Source organism: Mesoplodon mirus (assembly GCF_964341445.2).
Source record: "Mesoplodon mirus genome assembly, chromosome: X".
In the NCBI taxonomy this organism is placed as follows: domain Eukaryota; kingdom Metazoa; phylum Chordata; class Mammalia; order Artiodactyla; family Ziphiidae; genus Mesoplodon; species Mesoplodon mirus.
Genome location: NC_138981.1, coordinates 29,235,443 through 29,260,256, shown reverse-complemented (window position 1 = coordinate 29,260,256; position 24,814 = coordinate 29,235,443). Strand labels below are relative to the sequence as shown.

The 24,814-nt window shown below is 38.2% G+C and overlaps 1 protein-coding gene across 6 annotated transcripts in view; it reads right to left on the bottom strand.

Moving 5' to 3' along the window:
• The window catches only part of GK (glycerol kinase), a 71,200-nt gene that overhangs the window by 20,578 nt on the left and 25,808 nt on the right, over nucleotides 1-24,814 (bottom strand). For 4 of the 6 annotated variants that reach the window (XM_082610420.1, XM_082610421.1, XM_082610423.1 and 1 more), the window contains 9 exons: nucleotides 21,510-21,586; nucleotides 19,283-19,420; nucleotides 17,115-17,224; nucleotides 15,037-15,103; nucleotides 13,892-13,909; nucleotides 12,170-12,205; nucleotides 11,732-11,799; nucleotides 7,376-7,418; nucleotides 6,818-6,898 (listed from right to left, as the gene is read on the bottom strand). In XM_082610420.1, coding sequence (XP_082466546.1) covers nucleotides 6,818-6,898; nucleotides 7,376-7,418; nucleotides 11,732-11,799; nucleotides 12,170-12,205; nucleotides 13,892-13,909; nucleotides 15,037-15,103; nucleotides 17,115-17,224; nucleotides 19,283-19,420; nucleotides 21,510-21,586 — 638 coding nt within the window. The remainder of the gene's footprint in view (nucleotides 1-6,817; nucleotides 6,899-7,375; nucleotides 7,419-11,731; nucleotides 11,800-12,169; nucleotides 12,206-13,891; nucleotides 13,910-15,036; nucleotides 15,104-17,114; nucleotides 17,225-19,282; nucleotides 19,421-21,509; nucleotides 21,587-24,814) is intronic. The other 2 variants (XM_082610422.1, XM_082610425.1) reach the window with 1 other exon arrangement.

Genomic DNA, 24,814 nt, shown 5'->3' with positions numbered 1-24,814 from the left:
GGAGGGAAAATTCCAAAATACATGAAGAAATCTACTATTAAAACATCAACCATGGTATCGGGAAAATAGAACAGCTACATGCAAGAGAATCAAACTGGACTACTTTCTCACACCATATATAAAAATAAACTCCAAATAGATTAAAACCTTAAATGTAAGACCTGGAACCATAAAACTCTTAGAAGAAAACACAGGCAGTATGCTCTCTGACCTTGGGTCTTAGCAATACTTTTTTGAATCTGTCTCCTCAGGCAAGGGAAACAAAAGCGAAAATGAACTAAAAAGCTTTTGCACACGGAAGGAAGGTATCAACAAAACGAAAAGGCAGCCCACTGAATGGGAGAAGATATTTGCAAATCATGTATCTCATAAGGGGTTAATATACAAAATATACAAAGAACTCAAATAACTCAACATCAAAAACAAACAATTTGATTAAAAAACTGACAGAGGACCTCAGTAGACAGTTTTCCAAAGAAGACATATAGCTAGTCAATAAACACATGAAAAGGTGCTCAACATCACTAATCATCAGGGAAATGCAAATCATAACCACAATGAGATCTCTTCATACCTGTCATAATGGCTATTATCAAAAATAATACAAACAACAAGTGTTGGCGAGGGTGTGGAGAAAAGGGAACTCTTGGACACTGTTGGTGGGAATGTTAACTTGGTGCAGCCACTGTGGAGAGCAGTGTGGAGGTTCCTCAAAAAATCAAAAGTAGAGCTACCATACGATACAGCAAATCCACTTCTGGGTATTTTTCCAAAGAAAACAAAAACACTAGTTAGAAAAGATATATGCAGCCCTACATTCATTGCAGCACTATTTACAATAGCCAAGATATGAAAGCAACCTAAGCATCTATTAATAGATGGATAAAATGGATAACTTTATGATATATATAAAATGGAATATTATGACATCTTGCCATTTGTGAAAATATGGATGGACTTGGAGGGTATTGTGCTAAGTGAAATAAATCAGACAGAGAAAGAAAATATAGCATGATTTCACTTACATGTGGAATCTAAAAAATAAAACAAACGAATAAACATAATAAAACAGAAATAGACTCATAGAAACAGAGAACAAAATGCTGGTTGCCAGGGGGTAAGGGGGTAGCAGAATGAGTGGAATAGATGAGGGAGATTAAGAGGTACAAACTTCCCGTTACAAAGTAAACAAGTCATGGGGATGTAATATACAGCATTGGGAATATAGTCAGTAATACTGTAATAATTTTGTATGGTGACAGATGCTAACTAGACTTACTGTGGTGATCATTTTGTAATGTACAAAAATACTTAATCACTATGTTACACACCTAAAACTAATGTAATATTGTAAGTCAATTATACTTCTAGTAAAAATTGATTAAATTAAAAAATATATACGCTTTGTATATATACTATATAAATTAGACATTACAGCATATCATATGCTAGCTTGCAAGCATCACTTCTAATGAAAATGTATGGAAGGGGAAAAAATGACATCAGTCAACAAAACATAACATCTGGAATAGAATCCATTCCAATCCAGTGGTTAGGACTCTGCACTTCTACCGCAGGGAGCACGGGTTCAATCCCTGGTCGGGGAACTAAGACACTGCGTGTCCGCAGCACCGCCAAAAAGAGGAAAAAAACAACAACAAAACAAAACAGTAACAACAACAAAACACAACGAGGTAGATTAAGGTATGATTTCCATGAAAAAAAACCCCATGGGTTACAAATTAAAAGAAAAGAGAAATAAAATCAGGTGGACATGAAAAAGAACCAGTTAAAGATTCTAGAAATGAAATTACTGAGTGAGATTTAAAAATGTAATAGATGAGATAAACTGTAGAATAGACAGAGAAACTAGGCAAAGTAGTGTTCCCATATACTGCTGGTGATATTTACACATGGTAATGAAAAAGAATGGAACAATAGCTATATTTAACAACACAGATGAATCTCCCAAATAAAATGTTGAGTGAAAGAGGCCAGATCAAAGATTGCATACTGTATTACTCAGTCTCTCTCTTATATTTTTAATATATAAAGTATTAACAACATGCAAAACTAACCTCCGTGTTTAGGGTTACACATTTAAGCGTTAGAATTGTAAAGAAAAGTAAGAAAGTGATCATAATAAAAGTCAGGGCAGGGTTAACTTAGGGGAAAGGGAAGAGGATGTGATTGGGAGGGGCACATAGAAGGCTCCTGGTAGTTTTCTGTTTCCTGACCTGGGTGAAGTTACATGGGTCTTCTTTTTGTAATAATTTGTTAAGCTGTACATTGATGTTTTATGCACTTTTTCTATACATGTGTTACATTTCACAATTAAAACATTTTTGTTTTGTTTGTTTTAAAGAGAGAATTTGGAAATGTAAGGTAGATACTGAGAAACTCACCAGGGATGCAGCACAGAGAAACAAAGAGATTAAAAATATATAAAAGGGCAGTTAAGAGACATGGAGGGTGGGTTGGAAGGTTCCAATATCCGTACAATAGCAATTCCAGAAGAGGATGGAGGTAATGGTAGAGAAGCAATATTTGAAGAGATAATTGCTGAGAATGTTCCAGAACTGAAGACAGACTTGTATCCAAGTACCTAACAGAATAAGTAAAAATAAATCCAAACTCAGGCACGTCATAGTAAAACTACGGAACATCAATGATAAGGATATAACGTTTAAAACTTCCAGATTATCTATCTACAAAGGAACCACTTTAAAATCAGAACAGCGAAGGTCTCATCAGCATCAAAAAATGGCCAGAAGGGATGCAGGTAAAGCAACTGAGTTTTATATCCACCCCAGAGAGAGAGCAAAATAAAGACAAACCTAAAAAAGAATAGGCTCACCACACCAGACTCTATGAACTACGAAAGGCTATCCCTCAGCAAGAAAAAACTGGGGGTTGGAGGACGGTATAAAAGGTATGGGACCAAGGAAATGATACTGGACACAGAAATTGACAAAATATGTCAACTGATATGATTTATGATTGACTGAAAACAGTATGAATTATTGAATGTTTAAGAAAAAGGGGAAATGAAAATTTTAAACTCAATAACATGATTATGGATGGAGGTGGCAAGGGTAAAGCATCCAAGGTCCTCATCATGGTTGGGTGGTTATTAAAAATACTAAACAATTATAAGCACTCTTAGAAAAAGATATAGTTATTATTTTGAAGGTACCACCAAAAAACCCCAAAACAACAACAAAAAATGAGAAGTGCGTTACGTTGCTTCCAAATCAGCAGAGGGAGAATGAAAGAAGACTAAAAACTAAGAGGGGTAGTTATAGTTTGTTTTCAAAAAGGGTAGAAAGTTACTTTTTGAATACTCAGATTGCCAAGCCTAACAACAATCTGTCAAATGAAAGAAATGGGTATTAAATATCTGCTTCGTAAGCACTTTAACCCAAAAAGGAAGCAGTGTGACCAGGTGGAATTTGCATGAATTCACTGAGAAAAAGTTTTGCCCACCTAACTTTATTCTCTGCACTCTTTTTTGATTTTCTTAATTTTACAAAATGTTTGTTAACTGAAAAGAATTCGGAAAAGAAAAAAGATTCTATCTATTGCTGTTAATATACTAGTGTGTGTGTGTTGTGGCCAAGTTGCTAGGTTAGTAGAAGGGTGTGACATATGGGAGATGCAGTGAAAAGAACAGTGGACTTGGTCGACTGGAGCCCTGAATACTCAGATTTACAAGGAAGGAGATGGCACAGTGGAGCAGCCTAGGCATCTAGACTTTGATGCCCAATAACTGGGATTTGCACCAAGGATTGGCTACTTACTAGTTGTCAAGCTACCTTGGCCAAATGACTCCAATTTCACTTGTCTTCTTCATGTATAAAACAAGGGGATAGCAGGGTGTAGCAAAGCCTGTTGTCATCTAATCCACTGCCCCTCTCTGCTTTAAAATTCTATGAAACTAAAAAAAAAAAATTACATGAATCAAAACGAAATCACATGGGGCTTCCCTGGTGGCGCAGTGGTTGAGAGTCCGCCTGCCGATGCAGGGGACACGGGTTCGTGCCCCGGTCCGGGAAGATCCCACATGCCGCGGGGCGGCTGGGCCCGTGAGCCATGGCCGCTGAGCCTGCGCGTCTGGAGCCTGTGCTCCGCAACGGGAGAGGCCACCACAGTGAGAGGCCCGCGTATCGCAAAACAAAACAAAACAAAAAAACTGAAATCATAAAGCTTACCAGTCTCCAGATGAGACAAAACTGGAAGAGGAACAGTGTGAAGAGCGAAAAAGCATTCAGATTGTGTCAGAACAGGCTGAAATTACTATCCTGAAATTTAACAGGAAGAAACAAAGACCTCAATTTAGATTAACAAAAGATCGTCTGTGCAAATACAAAATGGCATCGACTTGGCTTGATAATAATTCATTTGAAAAACAGCTAGGTATTTTAATATATGTTCCTGGAGCCAGTGATATGATGAGGTTATTAGACTAAATTAATGAACACTCAGGCTAGAGTAGCAGAAACAGTGTTTCTAGTCACGGAGGCACAAATCCCACAGTGGGGATACGTCATTTTATTGTGCTTCACAGGTACTGTGTTTTTTACAAATTGAAGGTTTGTGGTAACCCTGCACAGAGCAAGTCTATTGGTGCCATTTTTCTAACAGCATTTGCTCACTACTTTGTGTTTCTGTGGCACATTTTGGTAATTCTCGCATTTTTTCAAACTTTTATTATTATAGTTGTTTACGGTGATCTGAGATCAGTGATTTTTGGTGTTGCTACTGTAATTGTTTTGGGGTGCCGTAAACTGTGCCTATATAAGACGGCGAACTTAATGATAAATGTGTGTGTTCTGACTGTTCCACCAAGTGGCCGTTCCCCATCTCTCTCCCTCTCCTCAGGTCTCCCTATTCCCTGAGACAGAACAATAACGAAATTAGGCCAATTAATAACCCTGTAATGGCCTCTAAGTGTTCAAGTGAAAGGAAAAGTCGCATGTCTCTCACTTTAAATCAAAAGCTAGACAGAAATAATTAAATTTAGTGAGGAAGGAACATCTAAAGCTGAGCTAGGCTGAAAGCTCGGCCTCTTGCTCCAAATGGTTAGCCAAGTTGTGAATGCAAAGGAAAAGTTCCTGAAGTAAATTAAAAGTGATACTCCAGTGCACACACAAATGATAAAGAAGTGAAATAGCCTTGTTGCTGATATGGAGAAAGTTTGAGTGGTCTGGATAGAAGATCAAACCAGCTACAACATTCCCTTAAGCCAAAGCCTAATCCAGAGCAAGGCCCTAACTCTCTTTAATTCTGTGAAGGCTGAGAGACGTTAGGAAGCTTCAGAAAAAATGATTGGAACTAGCAGAGGTTGGTTCATGAAGTTTAAGGAAAGAAACTGTCTCTGTAACGTAAAAGTACAAGGTAAAGCAGTAAGTGCTGATGTAGAGGCCACAGGAAGTAATTCAGAAGATCTAGCTAAGACACCTTCATTAATGAAGGGGGCCACACTAAACAACAGATTTTCAATGTAGATGACACAGCCTTATACTGGAAGAAGATATATCTGAAACTTTCATAGCTAGAGAAAATAAGTCAATGCCTGGCTTCAAAGCTTCAGAGGACAGGCTGACTCTCTTGTTAGGGGCTAACGCAACTGGTGACTTTAAGTTGAAGCCAATGCTCATTTACCATTCTGAAAATCCTAGGGTCCTTAAGAATGAATTATGCTAAATCTACTCTGCCTGTGCTGTATAAATGGAACAAGAAAGCCTGGATGACAGCACATCTGTTCACAACATGATTTACTGAATAGTTAAAACCCTCTGTGGAGACCTAATGCTCAGAAGAGGATTCCCTCCAAAATATGACCACTCATTGACAATGCACCTGGTCACACAAGAGCTCTGATGGAGATGTACAATGAGACTCGTGTTGTTTTCCTGCCTGCTAATGCAACGTACATTCTGTAGCCCATAGATCAAGGAGTAATTTTGAATTTCAAGTCTTATTGTTTAAGAAATACATCTTGTATGGCTAGAGCTGTCAAGATAGTGATTCCTTTGATGGATCTATTCTGGGCAAAGTACACTGAAAACCTACTAGAAAGGATTCACCATTCTAGATGCCATTAAGAACATTTGTGATTCATGGGAAGAGGTCAAAATTATAACATTAACAGGAGTTTAGAAGAAGTTCATTCCAACCCTCATGGATGACTTTGAGAGGTTCAACACTATTTCTAGGAAGTAAGTAGAAATAGCAAGAGAACTAGAATTGGAAGTGGAGCCTAAAGATGTGACTGGGGACTTCCCTGGTGGCTCAGTGGTTGAGAATTCACCTGCCAGTGCAGGGAACACGGGTTTGATCCCTGGTTCGGGAAGACCCCACATACCACGGAGCAACTAAGCCCATGTGCCACAACTACTGAGCCCATGTGCCACAACTACTGAGCCCATGTGCCACAACTACTGAGCCCGTGCACCACAACTACTGAGCCCATGTACCACAACTATTGAGCCCGTGTGCCACAACTACTGAAGCCCGCGCGCCTAGAGCCCATGCTCCGCAACAAGAGAAGCCACCGCAATGAGAAGCCTGCGCACCACAACAAAGAGTAGCCCCCCACTCGCTGCAACCAGAGAAAGCCTGCGTGCAGCAACGGAGACACGATGCAGCCAAAAATAAATAAATAAATAATAAAAATAAAGATGTGACTGAATTGTTGCAATGTCATAAAATTGTAACAGATGAGGAGTTGCTTCTCATTCTTACAGACAACACTGTGGTTTTCATTAGCTTTGAATGTTTGTCACATTATCTATACTGAATGAAATGTACTTACTTCTAATGCATAATACACTGGTTTGTCTCTGCCGAGTTTGTAAGCCACTGTGGTCAGAAGGCCATGTTCAGAAAATACACACTGTAGGAAAGAGAAAAAGATTTCATTAGTCAGGAAAACAAAAAGATAGCATTAGAATATTTTTAAAGCAAAAATGATCTAGTTACAACATAATTCAATAAATATAACAATTTAGAAAACAGATCTTAAAAGTCAAAATTACCAGTATTAAGAACAGTACACTTAAACAGTACAAAAAGTTTATCCCTCGTTCCAAATTAGATTTGCATTAAGAATCTGACACGGTCCTAGCGTAGATATCCCACTAACACAATTAAAAACACACAGGTAAAATTCAAAGAACCTAAAATGGTTCTTACAAGAACCATTCAAATGTAGTGATTTTCATCATTTTTACTGAGCTCTAAATTAAACCCTGATAAAAATTAAATAAAAGCTCCTGACTCAAAAGTAACTTAATAGCAAATTATGCTCAAGTATTATTTATATGAAGTTAAAGGAGACTTTCACTAATCTTTTAATTTGAAAAAAACCAACCTTACGGCCTGTATTACATAGTAAGAAACAGCCTGTTCCATACCTATAGTTGGGGGAAAATGAACAGTAGGACAATTTTATTAAAAGTAAATGATGAAACATTAATAATACAAAACTAACATTTAACTTAGAACAATAAAAGTAATTTATATTAAAGTTTTAGAAAAGTTCTAAAAGCTAACAAACATCAGAGACTCTTTGGAATAATGTTTTAAAGGACAGTCTAGAAGAAAATGTACTTAGTGCAATCCTAATGGAAAAATGCAAGTATAGTATTTGGCACTTAGGGCCATGTTTATAAAATAGCACTGAGTTACAATAAATCCTAAATTCTGTCACACTTACATTGCTACTAATCCCCATGGAGTGAAGCATCATGACTAACAGGCATTCAGCAATGGGGCGGGCCAGCCTAGCTCCATCATTAGCACAGTCATAAACTTCTGGCATGGAGAGGGGGTAGGTCCAGGGTACAGGAAAGTGTAGGTGGACTTTGGGAAAAGGAGGGGTCCGGAGGGAAAAGCTAGTGCTGGTCTACTTTCCCCATTCTCTGCGCGGGACAGGGCGTTCTACTAACACTGGTGGCAGAGTCATAGCCACGTAACACAGCTGCCGTGGAAGAACTGAATTTATTTTGTGACAGCCTTATCAGCAAAAGCTTTGGACTCTGCAACAAATCTGGCGCTTGGGCATGAGTGAGTGGTTTTGACTTGTGCCAGGCAGATAAGCAGCCCAAACTGATATCAGTAAGGGTCACATGGCAACAGTTTTCAAATCAGTTGGCTGTGACTATCATCCTTGGCTCTCCACAGCTGTCCTGCCTGCCCTGTTTGGGATTCCCTCCCCACAGGCTTTGCCTAGGGATGGGCAGCGGGATCTCAGCAGATGCTGCTACCAGTCAGTGCTAAGCCAACAGACCCCACCAGCTGGGTTTGTCTTGTGGAGCAAATAGAAAGCCAGGGCAATTTTTTCTGATAAACATTTTTCCAGGCACCACTGTTGTGAATAAGAATTAGCCCAAGACTGTCTATCTCTTCTGCTTGATTGTCGGCCTGCATGGGATTCATGAATATCTAAGTTTTCAAAGACACCAGTCAAGTAACACTAGGTATGGGTAATAATATATTTACGAATTCAAAGACATAAATCGCTACGCCTTTTTACTTCTGTGATGCTGAAAAAGCTATATATTTTAAGTCGATCTCCTTTAATAAATATTTGTAAAAATGGAAGTTAATTTTCTGTTCCACACTATTTAAAGGAGAAATCTGTACTGATTTAGTCCCATATAAACACTCTGTATACTGAATGGTAGTGCACGAGTCTTAAAGTATGAAACTGACGCAGAGGCTTAAGGTACTTAATAAAAGTGAATTCTTAAGTTTGTATATACTTGATAAGTAATTAATGAGTATTATCAATATATGAAGAGACCTCCTTGCTACATTTAGGCCACAGCTTTCAAAACAGTGTACAGGCAATTATTTTCCTCTTAAATTTTACTATTTTTTTCTTCCCAGTCATCAAACCTATACGGGGTTTTCAGCATTTATATGGTCTACCAATCCTACCTCAAACATCCCAGAAAGACGTCTGACTTTTCTAAGCTCTGGAAAGGTAAAGGTTGTTTGCTATTCTCCACGGAGAAGTGGGCCAAACAAAGATGGCACACAGGGGGAGCGTGAGTGGCCCTGGCCGAAGCTGTGAAAGAGGCAGGAGGACTCCTTTATTACACTTAGGGCCTCTGGGGAGAGGAAGCACTTAAAACACAAACGTAACTTAAAAACACAAACAAAATTCCCCAAACTTGGCATGATCCTGTTAACCTAACGAACTACGTACTTCACTTCCCGTTCCAGAATAGTTGCCTTTTTGCAAAGCACATTCTGCCTCGCTGTCTCTATTCTCTACCTACCCGCATCTCTTTTGACCACTTGCAACCTGGCTTCCATCTTGAGCATTGTACTAAAACTTCATTCTTGGAGGTCACCACTGAAGACCTGATTTCTATGTACAATGGTCTGTTCTCATTCTCAGCCTCCATGACCTATTTGTACTATTTTGCACTGCTGACCAAGCCCCTCTCTTAAACAGCTCTACACTGGATCTCCACTTTAATGACTAACTACATTCTATTTGTCTGACTTCTACATCCCTTCATCTCTTCCTTCTAAATATCTCCTCTACCTATATACTTTTTCATGGTAATTTATCTATTCTTATCGCTTCAAAAATCACCTCTAAATATGGACAACTCAAAATCCCTTACTTTTATACTAAGTTCATTCCCTATTACCGTATGTGTGTAATGTACAGTCTACCAGTACTGCCAACGTGTCCCAAACAGAAATTCTTCTACTTGGACCCATTCCCTACTTTGGCTAAATCTAACCACTGGGCCCATGGGACTAGACTCCATACCTGCTTCCTGTCTCTTGTCCCTGTGTAGCGCCATGGACATCCACCCACGCCTCCCTCAGTCCTCATCCTTCTTAGTCCTTGTCCTTGTTACTGAGATGCCATGGTGGCCTCCTCCGTGTCCTCTTTGCCACTAGTCTCTCCCCACTTTAACCCAGGACTGCCATATCATTAATGAACAGCTCCAGTCATCTCTGAACAGCAGCCCACAAACCTTCAGAAGTGTCCCACTGCCTTCAAGAAAAAAATCCTCAGTCTGAAGTTTAGGGTTTCACACCGCTACCCTAGCCTTATTTTCCCACAACCACTTCCCTACCCAAATGTTCTCCACATTCTCTAAATAATGTCTTCCATTTCCCCGTTTGCATGTTGGTTCAGTGTTCCATGCATTCACCAATATTGCTCAGTCTTCAAAACATCTCATTACTAACAATCTTTTGTGATTTTTCTCCCCTCCCTTTGAAACCCAACAGCAGTACTTCCAAGTTTTTGATGGCACATAAGTTCTGATTTATAATATGATGAACTGTATATTTGTGTTCTTTCCCCTCAGGAAGAGAAACATGAGCCCAGAGATCTTACAATTTGCTATTATTCCCCTCTGACAACCTGCAATGGCTGCAGAAGTACTCAGCAAGCCCTCCCTAACTTAAATTCATCATTTCAGGACTTGGCTGATAATGCTTAAGGGGGAGGGGAGTATAAAGAGAGGGAAAATCTGGCAACTTTATTGGGTGCCTCCCATGTGCTCTGTAGTGTTAGGTACTTGACAAAGAGAGATAGCATCTGATTTACTAGCATTAGGGTGGCTGGCAGAGGACAAAAGAAGGGGGCGGAGGGGACAGCTTACTTTTCTACCATTTCTGTCGTTTCTCTGACTCCTGACTCAGCTACCTGCGACCCAGAATTCAAAGAATATGTTTCCAGACGCACGCTGACTCAAACACTCTTTGATGGTAACCTCAGGATATCATGACCTGCAAAGAATTTTCCCATCTTCCCTCCCCAGAAAACTCTCACACAAATGATGTCACACTTTTGCATGAGGACTTCTGACCCTACTAGAGTACAAGAACACTTAATCTAAAACGTAAAGACATTCCATTATTGACAAAAGAAGAACGTAACCACTGAAGTTAACATTAATGAGAGAATTAGAAAATTCCTAAGAAAAAAACACTTAAACGTAGATAGTCTCCTGTCAGGTCTATGGAACTCTTTTCCACACGGAGGACAGTAAAGTACAGAGGTAAAGTACCCCAGCTGAATTGAATCAGCTGGATCTGGGTGCAAAGACTGCTGCTCTCACTTACTAGCTTAACCTCTCTGAGAATCTTTCCCAGCCTAAAGTGGGAGAAATCTTATCATTCTTAAATATGGGGCTTGTTACGGACTGCACGTATGAGTAGTAAGAAGATGAGATTAGGAGAAAAATGCACCAAATCTCTGCTTCCGCCATTCCTTCTGCTTCTTGTCGAAGGAGAAACTCCAGATGACGGGGAGAAAGCACAGTGCCAGGGAAATAACATTGAAAATCCCACAAAAATATGACTTTATAATTAGGGAGAAAGTCTAGGGCAGGAACACCATGTTGAAAATTGGAAGTGGAAGCTCAAAGTCTTAACCGCTGGACCGCTAGGGAAGTCCCGAGGCAAGAATACTTTAAACCAACATTTAGTTTCTGGATGGAAAAGGTACTGAACTTTATACGTTAAGGTTTTCACAAGCCTCATCAGTTTGTTTACATATGGTATAGTGAATTCTATGTGAAGCAGATGAAGAAAAACAAATGGCGAAAAGTGTATATATCTGTACTGGAACTCTTAAGCTATTAATTTTCAGCCTGGATGAACTTCAAAAGCATTTCCTCATTCAAAACACCAAAGGGAAAAACAAACAAAATACCATTGGTTTTCAGGTCTGTTTCTTATAACTCACGTGTTTTTGGCTTGTCCATCCTGGAAGCACATTTGTCCCACCAATGCAGCAGATTGGTCCCCCAAACACTGAAAGTATACATGACAATAAAGAACACTGACTAAGACAATATTGTTCATTTCCTTTCTAGGAGAGCCGTAAGATTTATTTTCCCCTTTATTTACGAAGGAATGAACTGTCTTATGTTCTTTGTATTGCCTCCATTTGGCCATTTTCCCATGTGTTAACACTGCAAACAGGTACAGGAAGGGAGAGTTAGAATTAATTTATTCAGAAAAAATTCTCAATAGCCTACACTGTGTCACAGTGAAACAAGAATTAGCCAATTCTGCTGCTCTTACTTATTTTCCATAGTTAAGGAAGGAGGAAGATTGATTAAGGAAAGCCATAACATGGAAGGGGGCGGGTAGCAGGGAGATGTTTGGTGATGAAACTTACCCCAGATATTGGTACACCTTCCAAGGCCCCAGCTTTCTAATAAAATTTTAAAAAAGGATTATGAATAATCACAAATTTGGCTCTACTAACGTAACTGCAACAGGAATGAACACGAATAGCAACATGCCAGAGCATGTGGGCAGACAAGACAAAGCAAGTGTTTCAACTACATGAGTGGTTCAGAGAGAGATACTAGAAATATTCCTAGAATGACAAGAAGAGACATGGACGTGAAACACTGGACTGAGAGTCAGGAAACGCAGGTTCTACTCCTGGTTAGTTAGTTAGTCACTGAGCAGGCCACTGAAACTTCTCTATGCCTCAATTTATTTATCTACAAAATGGGCCTGGGCTTATATGCATGCCAAAGGCCATTAGCTCTTTGCTATTATTGTTGTTACTAAGAAAAGACTAACACATCCTTTAAAATGAACATATAAATAGCTATTAAACCAGCATGGAACATGTTTGTTTTGAAAGGCTGTATTTTACCAACGGTTCTTCCTACCCAAACTGCTCTGAAGATAAGTAAGAAACAAGAGAGGGTTCAGGTATTGGGTATTATTTGTTCATAGCCAACATCATTCTTCAAGTTTTGATAAGCAAGAGCTAATTTATGCCATGAATAGTGGTTTTGACTTTGATCAAGTATTGCCAGCATTCTAGGGAAAAAAATGAGATTTAAGTGACTGTGGACTTTACCAAACTTAATTGTGAAAAAAAACCCAAACAACTTACACGAATACAAAGCAATTTGTACTGATATTAAGGAATTAGGGGAAAGGAATATGATCCCTGAAGTACCTGTGATGTATTAGAAGAGCACCAAACTAAAGCTTTTGCCCGACCCCTCAGTCTGCCATTTGTAAGCCCGTCTCCTGGCCTCTGGGAGCTTCAGGTTCCTTATCTGTGACAGTGAGGGTAAGAACAGAAGCCACCTCACATGGCTATGATAAGGAAATAATAGCATATGTGTGGAAACCCTTTACAAAATAAAAAATACCCTCTAGCTAGTGGATAACATTTTATTTCTTTCATGCTTTGGGGTTAATCCAAGACCTGTCTTTTATTTACTGTATAAATTCTTAGAAAATCTGAACCTGGATAATAAGTGAAGGGCTGAAAGTGAATCAGGAAACCTACAGACTAGATATCTTAATGTATTTAAATACTGAAAGAAGTCTTTGCTTATACTATTGAAGTTATTATCAAACTACCAGCAGAATCTACTATGTGCAGTCAGGCACGGAAAGCGCTCTTTTTTCTTCACAGGGAGGGGGGTCTCCGGAGGATTCCTGGGAATATCCTCTGGTGAAGCATGCAGAAAAAGTGACAGTGCATTTCCAACTAACTGGTCTGAAAGGTTGGGCAAGATATCATTTAAGATAGATGTTTAGGACATCAAAAACTACACCTACTTTCCCTATTGTGCTAAAGCCCAAAGCACATCACAACTGTACTTTGTAATAGGGACCATCAGAATTTCTCATTCCAGAAAACTACCTTAGTCTTCCTCAGCCTTATGGAAGACTTAAAAATAAATAACGTTACATTTTAAAAATACCTAAAGCTTGACTAGAGCTTATAATAATTTGGAGGGTCATGGAAGGTTCTAGATTAATCTACTTAGTAAATGGACTTCTGCTTATCTAAAACTAAATGGAAATGCACTGTATCTTTTCCAAATGAATGGGTAGCATAATTGGTGGGCAACCTACTCACCAGACTATGAGAGATTTTCTATAGTCAGCAAGGGGAGAGAGGGGGACAGAAGCATAATATTTTAAATGCAAGAGAAAACTAGGCCAGTTAAATGTTTTTTTAACCATCCTCTGAAACTGTTTCTCAAGAAAATTTTTTTTTTCTCTGACCCAAGTCAGTGTATAGGTAGCTATGAAATTATCAAAGCACTTTTAAATTGTAGATAAGCAACGACTATGCTTCCCTTAAAAAATTCCATTTTGCCTTAAAGGGCTTTATTATAAATGAAACATTTAAGAATTCTTGCTTAAGCTTTATCCAGAACACTGAGTGTTGTACTCTATTATTATTAAGTCTATAAGTAGAGTTTCTAATGTTTTTCATGAAATGTCAAAACATTATTTTTTGGCAATTAATCTAAGACTTTTCTTAATCTTTACCATAAATTCTAGTTTTTTTGAGCTTAAACACCAGTTCAAATGCTCCTAGAGGTTTTCATCCCTGATGTGTAATCAGAGATACTCAGTAATGCTAAGTGTACTTTTTGCTTAGCCTACTTTTTCTGTGGGTTTCAATGAAAGCAACAGTAAAAATGTCCATGATGAAAACCAGTTTAATCAGCAATCACAAATCAGAACAGCTCTTTGCTTTCAGTTTCTTTGCTAAAGTTTTGCTCAGGCTGACAAAGAATCTAATATGAGATGTGGTTTGGCCATTAAAGGAGATTCAACAGGAAAAAGAACACCACTAAAATGTGAAGAGACCTTCCCATAAATTAAAAGCAGGCATCACAACTACTAAACAGTTATTTGGATTAAAAGAATAAACTGGCTGAAACATTCCGTTACCACCCTCTGTAGTTAGCTTATCTCAATAATACTTTAAAATACTCAAAGAAAAGAAAATAAAGTTTATAATAGATAAAGATTTTATATAGTTTTATATAAAGTTTATATAAAATATAAACTGGTAAGAAGTACTCAAGAATTTTAAGTTATAAAACTATTTAAACAATACTAAATTCTTATTTTACATACTGTCAACATTCACAAAATGTACAGGTCTCAAAATATAAAACGTAACACAATTGACTTTTGAATTCTGAATAGTGAAGCCTTTTTTAAGATAAAAATTATTATTATTATTATTATTATTATTATTTTTACCATTAGGCCATAGATCTCAGAAGAACTCCGGACATTTGGAAGAATTTTCATTGGAATTTCAAAAAATCTAAAAAACAATAAGATTGGGTATATAAACCTATTTTAAATAAACATCTAGAAACATTTATATGAATGTAAAGGCATGTAAACAACAATTAAAAACGAACGTATTTTAGTGTACAATTAAATAGTAACAAATAAATAAGCCAGCAGTATGCTTGGGTATTTAACACTCTAACTTTATACAAACAAATCAATACAAAATAAAAAGCACACAAAAACCAAAGTACTTTTATAGAGGAACCTAATTTTCCTTGAAAAATAAGCAAGACAATTACTTAATTTGGCCTATTTATTATATATGCAATAAAATGGATTAAAGACCTAAATGTAAGGCCAGACACTATCAAACTATCAAACTCTTAGAGGAAAACATAGGCAGAACACTCTATGACATAAATCACAGCAAGATCATTTTAGACTCACCTCCTAGAGAAATGGAAATAAAAACAAAAATAAACAAATGGGACCTAATGAAACTTCAAAGCTTTTGCACAGCAAAGGAAACCATAAACAAGACGAAAAGACAACCCTCAGAATGGGAGAAAATATTTGCAAATGAAACAACGGACAAAGGATTAATCACCAAAATTTACGAGCAGCTCATGCAGCTCAATATCAAAAAAACAAACAGCCCAATCCAAAAATGGGCAGAAGACCTAAACAGACATTTCTCCAAAGAAGATATACAGATTGCCAACAAACACATGAAAGAACGCTCAACATCATTAATCATTAGAGAAATGCAAATCAAAACTACAATGAGATATCATCTCACACAGGTCAGAATGGCCATCATCAAAAAATCTAGAAACAATAAATGCTGGAGAGGGTGTGGAGAAAAGGGAACGCTCTTGCACTGCTGGTGGGAATGTAAATTGATACAGCCACTATGGAGAACGGTATGGAGGTTCCTTGAAAACTACAAATAGAACTACCATACGACCCAGCAATCCCATTACTGGGCATATACCCTGAGAAAACCATAATTCAAAGAGTCATGCACCACAATGTTCATTGCAGCTCTATTTACAATAGCCAGGAGATGGAAGCAACCTAAGTGTCCATCATCGGATGAATGGATAAAGAAGATGTGGCAGATATATACAATGGAATATTACTCAGCCATAAAAAGAAATGAAATTGAGTTATTTGTAGTGAGGTGGATGGACCTAGAGTCTGTCATACAGAGTGAAGTAAGTCAGAAAGAGAAAAACAAATACCGTATGCTAACATATATATATGGAATCTAAGAAAACAAACAAACAAACAAAAAATGGCCATGAAGAACCTAGGGGTAAGATGGGAATAAAGACACAGACCTACTAGAGAATGGACTTGAGGATATGGGGAGGGGGAAGGGTAAGCTGTGACAAAGTGAGAGAATGGCATGGACATATATACACTACCAAACGTAAAATAGATAGCTAGTGGGAAGCAGCCACATAGCACAGGGAGATCAGCTAGGTGGTTTGTGACCACCTGGAGGTGTGGAATAGGGAGGGTGGGAGGGAGAGAGACACAAGAGGGAAGAGATATGGGAGCATATGTATATGTATAACTGATTCACTTTGTTATAAAGCAGAAACTAACACACCATTGTAAAGCAATTATACTGCAATAAAGATGTTACCAAAAAAAAATAATAGGCTGGGGCTTCCCTGGTGGCGCAGTGGTTGAGAGTCCGCCTGCCGATGCAGGGGACGCGGGTTCGTGCCCTGGTCTGGGAAGATCCCACATGCCGCGGAGTGGCTAGGCCCGTGAGCCATGGCTGCTGAGCCTGCGTGTCCGGAGCCTGTGCTCCGCAACGGGAGAGGCCACAACAGTAAGAGGCCCATGTACCGCAAAAAAAAAAAAATAGTCTGTTTTAAAAGAATATACAACATAGACTTGTATATTGTAGTTGAAATATCAACAGTTAAAGTTTGGTGCTCCACTGACATCTGAAAATAGTAAGATTTAGGTTATAAATAGGCAACAAACTTGGAAAACTATTCTTAGGGCAAAACACAACTCACTCGCAGAGCTCTTTATCCCATTCCAAAGAATGGATGTTGAAAAGCATCGTCCTGCTTGCATTTGTTACATCTGTACAATGGACACCTCCACTGGCTCCTCCTGTCAAGCTCTGGACAGAATGAAAAGGACATGTTAAATCTGTACTTATTTGCAATTTAATTTACACTTTGTCAAGAGCCATAATCATTTGCAGAGCACATAAGGCAGGAGAATGGAACATTTCAATTACTTAATTTTTCAGTTTTCAGCAGTGTCCAATAGAAATATAATGTAATTGAACCACACTGAGCCACATATGTACTTGAATTTTTCTAGTAGCTACATTTAAAAAATATAAAGAAGCAGGTGAAATTAATAATACTATATACTTTATTTAATCCAATGTATCCAAAATATCCTTTCAATATAAAAAATTAGTACTGAGACATTTTACCTTCTATTTTTTGTACTAACTCTTTGAAATACAGTGTATATTTTACACTCATGCACATCTCAATTCAGATCCGCCACATTTCAAGTGCTCAATAGCCATATGTGGCGAAGTGGCTACCATACTGGACAGCAGTTCTAGCTAATTGATGGTTAAAGAAAAAATTCAGTTTTTGTTTTCATCCTCTTATCTTTGGAAGATGCAGTCTTATTAAATTTGGCAAAGTAAAATACATTGAAATGCCTGCCTCTTAGGATCTTACTGAACCCTGTGTTGCTGTTGTTGTTCTTGTTGCGTGTGCGTGTGTGTGTGCGCGCGTGTGCGTGCACGTCCATGTTTTGGAATAACAATTCTCACTGGGCTGTGCCTGCAGTGACCCAAGCACATATCCTGAAAGCAGAGTTTTAAACTCTCTAATGTTAATACCCTTGTACCTGAACTGCTTCTGCTTCCTTTTATGTAGAAGCAATGAGAAGTAAGAAAGGAACAAAAGTGGAGAAACGGCAGCTCACAGTTCCACATCTTGTCTTAGTCTGGCTCCAGGCAATTGTGAGAGTTACTGTCAGAATTATTTCAACCGTGACCGACACGTATGAAAACTGCTGGCCATGAGCACAATGCACAGCATGCCCTGGCCAAGCACAGGGAGGGCTGGAGAAGGCGTTACTTCCTGATAGAGGGTTTGAAAGATCTGCTCTGTGGATCTGGCAAGTGAGAATAGGGGCAGTTTTCCCTTGAAGCTCCCCTGAATGTTGGAAAAGATAATCACATACTTAGAGAAGTGTTTACAAATGAAATTATATGTCTGGCATTTGCTTTAAATTATCCATGGGGAGAAAGAGTGAGTAGAGTTGAAACAAGTTTGGCCACAGCTGATTATTGTAGCTGACTCATTGTTCTGGAGGTTCATGACACTATTCCCTCCGCTTTTTGGGTGTATTTGAAAATGCCCTTAATAAAAATAACAGAGAAAGATAGAGAGAGGCAGAGAGACAGAGAGAGAGGAGACAGAACGAAGAGAACGAACATGTACTTTTAAGATATAGAGATATCTGGGAAATGTTTGTTTCTACTCATCCATGTTCAGCTTAGGCAAAAAGGTTAGATATCAGAAATTTCCACTATGATTTTTCATATTGTGACTTAAGTAAAAGTCAGCTGTGTGATGTTGAAAGCAAATGTTCAAACGTAGCCTAGGTGTTTTATCATGTTAAATAGTAGAAAATAGAATAAATAAATAAATTTCTTCTAAGAAATGGCTAGTGGAAAAGAAGTACAGTTGACCCTTGAGCAACACAGATTTGAATTGTGCAGGTGCACTTATACGTGGATTTTAAAAATAAATAATACAGTACTACATGATCCGCAGATACAGACAGCTAACTATCCACGGCAGGTCCTAGAACCAAGCCCAGTGCACACAGCAAGGGACTGTAGGATAGGCAGCAGATAAAGGCTACTTAAATTTACTAATTGCTAATTACCTAAATTAGTTATTCTAAAGGTAATAGACATGAGATGTGGTTTTGGTAATCATCCTCCATTTTTGCTGAAATAAGACAAGAAAAAATCAAGAAGAAGCAGGCAAGAATGCCTCTCAAATGGAGTCTGAACTGTTCTGCTGCTTCTTGAATGGCTTTTCTTAATGATGCTGCCAACTAAAACGTTTGAAACTCTTTGTAGAAAAAAGATAGGCAGTTTTAAAATTTTCTCCACACACACGATATTTAAACATACCCAAATAAGCCATGAATCAACGGTCCCAAAAAGAGCTCTATCTTCTTCAACTGCCTTTTGAACTTTTCTCACATTGTCAAGGAGCCAACGAAGTTTCACTGCACTGAAATAAGTGCTAAGTGGAAGGCCTGTCTTGGACTAAAAACAGTTATGAAATTCAGCCAGGAAATTAAATTCATAACAGCTTAAAATAAAACACCAAATCAAAAAACTCAATAAATCACAAAATATTCAGTGGCCCTAAAGGCAATGCTACAGTATTATGGATAAAAATACTTTTCCTATCTCATGGCACAGGAAAGCATGTTCATGAACAAAGATCAGAGTGGTATGTTTGCAGTTCAAAGAGCATCCACATAGCAAGGTAAAGAGAAAATTAAACGACACATGCCCTGAAATCTAGATAGTTAAGACACAGATGTTAACTTCTGTGATGAGTTAGGATTACATTCAGAAGCTAGCCCAAAACTCTGCTTTTTATTTTATATTCCATGAAAGTGATATTTAAACTATTGAAAATCAGAGAGAATATCAATTCATAAACTAATGACCACAACCAGAAGATTGTTTTAAAACATATAAGGCTTAACAATATATTTATGTGTGTAAAAAATCTAATACATTTTCAACACACATATTCAAATAACATAAAATTGGTGGAGAATAAAGTAGAGCTCAAAGACACGCCAGATTAAAGCAACACAAAGCTGTTCTATTTAAGAAAGTAGTTGCCAGTCGAAATATAATGTTGGATACATGAAACTTATATGATGTTACAAACCAATGTTACCTCAATAAACTAAAAAAAATAGTATATATATATAAAAGAAAGTAGTTGCCTAAATTCAGCAAATAGATTGAACAAAGGGAGGGTGAATTGAATAAAGGTTAAAGGGTAAAAATGAAACATGGGCTTATCAATCTTCCTTGAGAATGGATCAGGTCCAGTTCATTTTTGTTAGTATATTAAACACTATATTTATAAGGGCTGGTGAAAGTGGTTAAGAAAATACATACATCAAAATAATGCAACTATCTTCCCCTTCTTGATCCCTATTCTCATTTATCACCCAACTACAGAAAGTGATCCCTTTTCCTTCTCATCTCCCATGGATATGTTTAGTAAAAAAAAAGCTCAAACCAAAGTTAACACTTTAATGCAACCTTGTAAGTTAAGAATCTTAACTCACAGTTTTCTAGCTTTCCTAGAAAAAAAAAGATCAATGCTCAAAAATAATAAAAGGAAATAACATATGGGAATATGCTTCTTTGATTTGAAGGACCAAGGGTCATCCCACAAACCAAATAGTGAGGTAGCATATAAATATCTCATTTTCATGATTTAAGTAGAAGGTGTAAAAGTTGCCTAAAATGGCTTTGTAGAGAAAAACATGCACCTCTTGAAGCAAAGTGCAGCTGGAGGTAGGCGTGAAGGCTGGGCAGGTTGACCAAGAGAACAGAATAGGAAATGGGTGAGGGTATACTCAGGACAAGACTGAGCTTATTTGGGTGGGTAACGGTAGGGGATGGTTTGTTAGACTGCTGCAATTAATGGGATTTGAGCACTAGCTTCAGAACCAAGAACCACAAGAAACTGCTATTTAAGAGTCCCACTGACAAATATAAAGGGAATAAACCAAAAAAACAAAAAATTGGAATTTCCTTTTGGACAGTAGGAGAAATTGGCCTTGACCTTGCTAAGAAAAGTACCTCGCCTGTTTCAAAAATTTTCTCTCCCTTCATTTATCTGAAGAGAGACCTATATAAGGACTGAAAATTAGGCATTTTTTATTGGCTTCTTCATATGAAGAAAGTGGAAGAGGAGTTCAAGTAAAGGCTGGAGTGTCTTCTAGTTTCTTTCCCTGAATCCAGATGCCTAAAAACTCAAAAGCACGCAGAGCTTTCTCTGATGGACAGTAAAAAAAAAAAAAAAAAAAAAAAGAGAAGGATTTGGAAAGCACAGTGTAATTATAGGAAGCACTCCGTGAGGAGTGTGGTTTAAGCCACTGGGACACCTTATTATCGCCTCCAGCCTAGTTACCTTGGAATATTATTCCTCCAATCTACCACAGGGCAAGGAACATAGAAAGGTAATTATCTGTGGAGAAATATTCCATCAATTGTATCAAATAACTATTGTGCAGTAAGATGTAAGTCCTGGTGAAATCTCCAAACTTCTTTTGTTAAACAAGCATTTTTATAGTATACTTTTGAAGAGATCTCTTACCTTGACAAAGTTATTATTTCCTGGAATTCTTTTACTAAGACTCTCAACGGTAGACTGGGTTCTTAGGTCAAGCCACACTATAGACCAAAATACAATAATATGTATGAAAAACTTCATTTAAAAAAATCAGATCTTAATGAAATCACTGTCAAGGATAGGAGACTGATTAGTTTCCATAAGCAATTAAAATGCTACGGCTTTCAAAAGACAGAAATTAGAAAATTATAAATGAATGGGCATATTGTTAGAAGAGAGAATAAATTTATGAGGGAGAATTTGAAGATTTTATGCAAAGTTATAGGCCAAGTTAGGAGAACAATACATACCTTAGGGTGCTGATTTTGTATCCTTTTTTATAGAAAAAAATGAAAAAATTGCTTTGGATATGGATTTTCTATGCATACATGAGTGCGGAGAAAATCTAAATGCTAGGCAGGCTAGTTTCCAGGTCAAAATGCACAGCCCAGGATCACCGTACCATGTATAAAGCATGTACCTTAGAAAAACTTGGTAGCAGTTTATGACAAAGTAGAGGGGGAAAAAATAAGATTCAGTCGCTTATGTACAAAATGCTTATTTACATTAAACTCTTTCAAAGTAGGCTAGAATCCAGAATCGCTCCAAGAATTATTTAAAGGTCACCATTCTTTCTCCATGCTAGATTGAAAAAAACTCTCCATTTTAACAGATCGATGTTGTTTTCACTAAATAACTATCACCCACTTTCTGATCCCCCTAGTAGAAAGTTCTGTTCTGCTTTACAGCAGCAGGCTTGAGAAAGAGAATGCATTAAATAGTATACAGAGCAATTGCAAAAGGTAAACAATAGGATCAGCTGAGCTTTACTTGTCAGATTTCAGGATTGTACTTAACTTTTATAACTGTTAATCTGTGAGTGGTCACTCGATATTTTTAGGCACTGACTGTGCTCAGACGCCTCCTAAAAACACAGTTTATTTAAAGGGCACCAGGAAGATTATGCATGCTTGCCCGCTACACGTGTGAGTGCTGGCAGTTACTGTCTAGTTTGGCTGATCCTTAACTGTACTATTCCTTTCTCTTCATTTAAAAACCAGTTATCTCCTGTCCTGAATTTTATCCAATTCTTTTAAATTCCTTAAAGCATCATTTCCCTTGAGGGCTTGCCTGTGCTTGATTTTGACAGGGGCTACTTTGCATAAGAATTAAATCAGGGGCTTCAGGACACTATACTGCTTCCCAAAGGTGGGGAAAACTTTAAGAAAACAAGGCTCATCATAACCAAGGAAACAGGACACAAAGAGGAAGACCATGGAAATACATAGCCTAGCAATGACACCTGCATTTGCTGCCCAGCACCCATTCCTCTTGCTGCTGGGAGCTGTATCTTTAATTCTCTTTAGGAAGTCAACTCTCCCTTATCCTCGGCCTGAGATTCAACCCTACCCCCAGGTCCAGTATCGTGTCCCCAGTGAGCGCGGTTCAGGAGAGGAGCAAATCAGGCTCTGATGTGCTCTGATGTGGTCAAATCAGCCCAACTGAGATTTGTGCTCAGTCTGCAAGCGTCCCTGTTCTCAGCTCAGCTTGGGAGTGTGTAGCTGGGCCTGCTGCCCTCTTGAATAGACAGCTGAATCGGCCACATCTGGAGCCAACCCAGAAGACACAGACTTGCGGGGGATCCAGGCGATACTGTCTGACTTGAGAATCAAACAGCACCCGAACTAAGCTACCTGTAGAATTCCCTTTTTTCCCCTTATAACTTCACTTACTTGGGGTTCAGTTTTCTATTACTTGCCCTGTGATTGATACAGCCATTAGCAGCAGCATTGTGGAGTTGGCAAGGTCTCCCATGTCCAGGGAACAAGGGAAATCTGCTTTGTACACAGTGGCATTGTGCGACTGTGACAGAGGTGGACCTTCCTCATAGGCTAGCAACCTTAGCAGGTGTTGAAGGCTTAACCAGAGGAGTTGGGAAAAGTAGAGGAGGCCGACAGAAAAGTTTTAAACCTATGACAGGTAGAATTAACAGCACATCCCAATCCTCAGGTGTTTGAAACTACAGTGGGCTAGGGGTTTAAAAATCCGTGTATTAATAGTTTCCATTACCTACTTTACAAAAATGAAATAAGATGCATTAGGATGGAAAATGTCAGCATTCACTGAACTCTGTAGGATAAATATTGACCTGTGAAACTTTGATTTAGTTATGCTGGCTTGTTGAATCATGAGGTAAAATCAATTTCTTACCAAGGGACATGAAAACCACTGCTCTAGGCTTTTTGTTTACTGACTCAAAACCTTCCAGATCAGCATTTTTTGATATTTAAATGGACATAAAAATCACTAGGGAGCTTAAAGATAAACTCCACTCCCAGAAATTCTTGGATAGTAGGTCTGGGGAGGGAGCCCCAGAAATATACCTTTTAAATAGATGCCCCTCCCGTTTAAGAAACACTGCAGTGGTTTAAGACTCAACATCAGTGGTTCTGATCCAGAAAGCACACCAGAACCAACTAGAAAACTTTGAAATCACATATCCCGGTCCCTACATTGTAGGATTCTGGTTGCAAGTCCAGGCAAGGAAGGCCTGAGTCTTTCTACCTGTGTTATTCAGTGTTATACTAAAGCTTGAGAACCTGTTTTTTTAGGGCATGTTCTTTAGGATACTGAATTTGTTCCAATCATTAATTTAAAAACAAAACTAAAGACAAACTGATGATCAAGTGGCTCTCTGAGTCCCAGGGGCTCTGTGATTCTACTGTTCCTTGACAAGGACTACTTAAGAAATTGGGCACTATACTCCTCACTTGAAAGCTTCCAAGTAGCCACAGTGGTATCTGCAGAATGAACCCCGCACCAAAAGGAGTCAAAACACCGGAGGTGAAATCTACATCTTCTGGCTTTGCCACCAACAAGCTATGTGACCCAAGCAAGTCATGTTACCCTTCATGGCCTTGAGTTTCCGGAATATAAAATAAGGCAGTTTGGACTAGATGGTCTCAAAAGTCCCTCTCCTTCCGTTATTCCATGATCACAGAAGGCTGGCATAATTTTTACTTTGTTTTTATAACCCAAGAGTTTAAAGCAATTAGAATACATGGAATGAATTAGTAAAACTGCCAAAGAGAAAAATGTCAGTGGTCGGTATGCTACTAAGCAATTCACAAATGCTCAAAATTAACTGAATTAAGAACAAAAAAAATTAGACAACTCATTAAAGAAGCTAAGATGGCAGAATTACATTTGCAGAATAAGAGACCAAAAGCCAAAGAGAAGACCCCAAGCTGGAGGACTAAGCCCCTCTTGGAGATAATTTCTGAGAACAA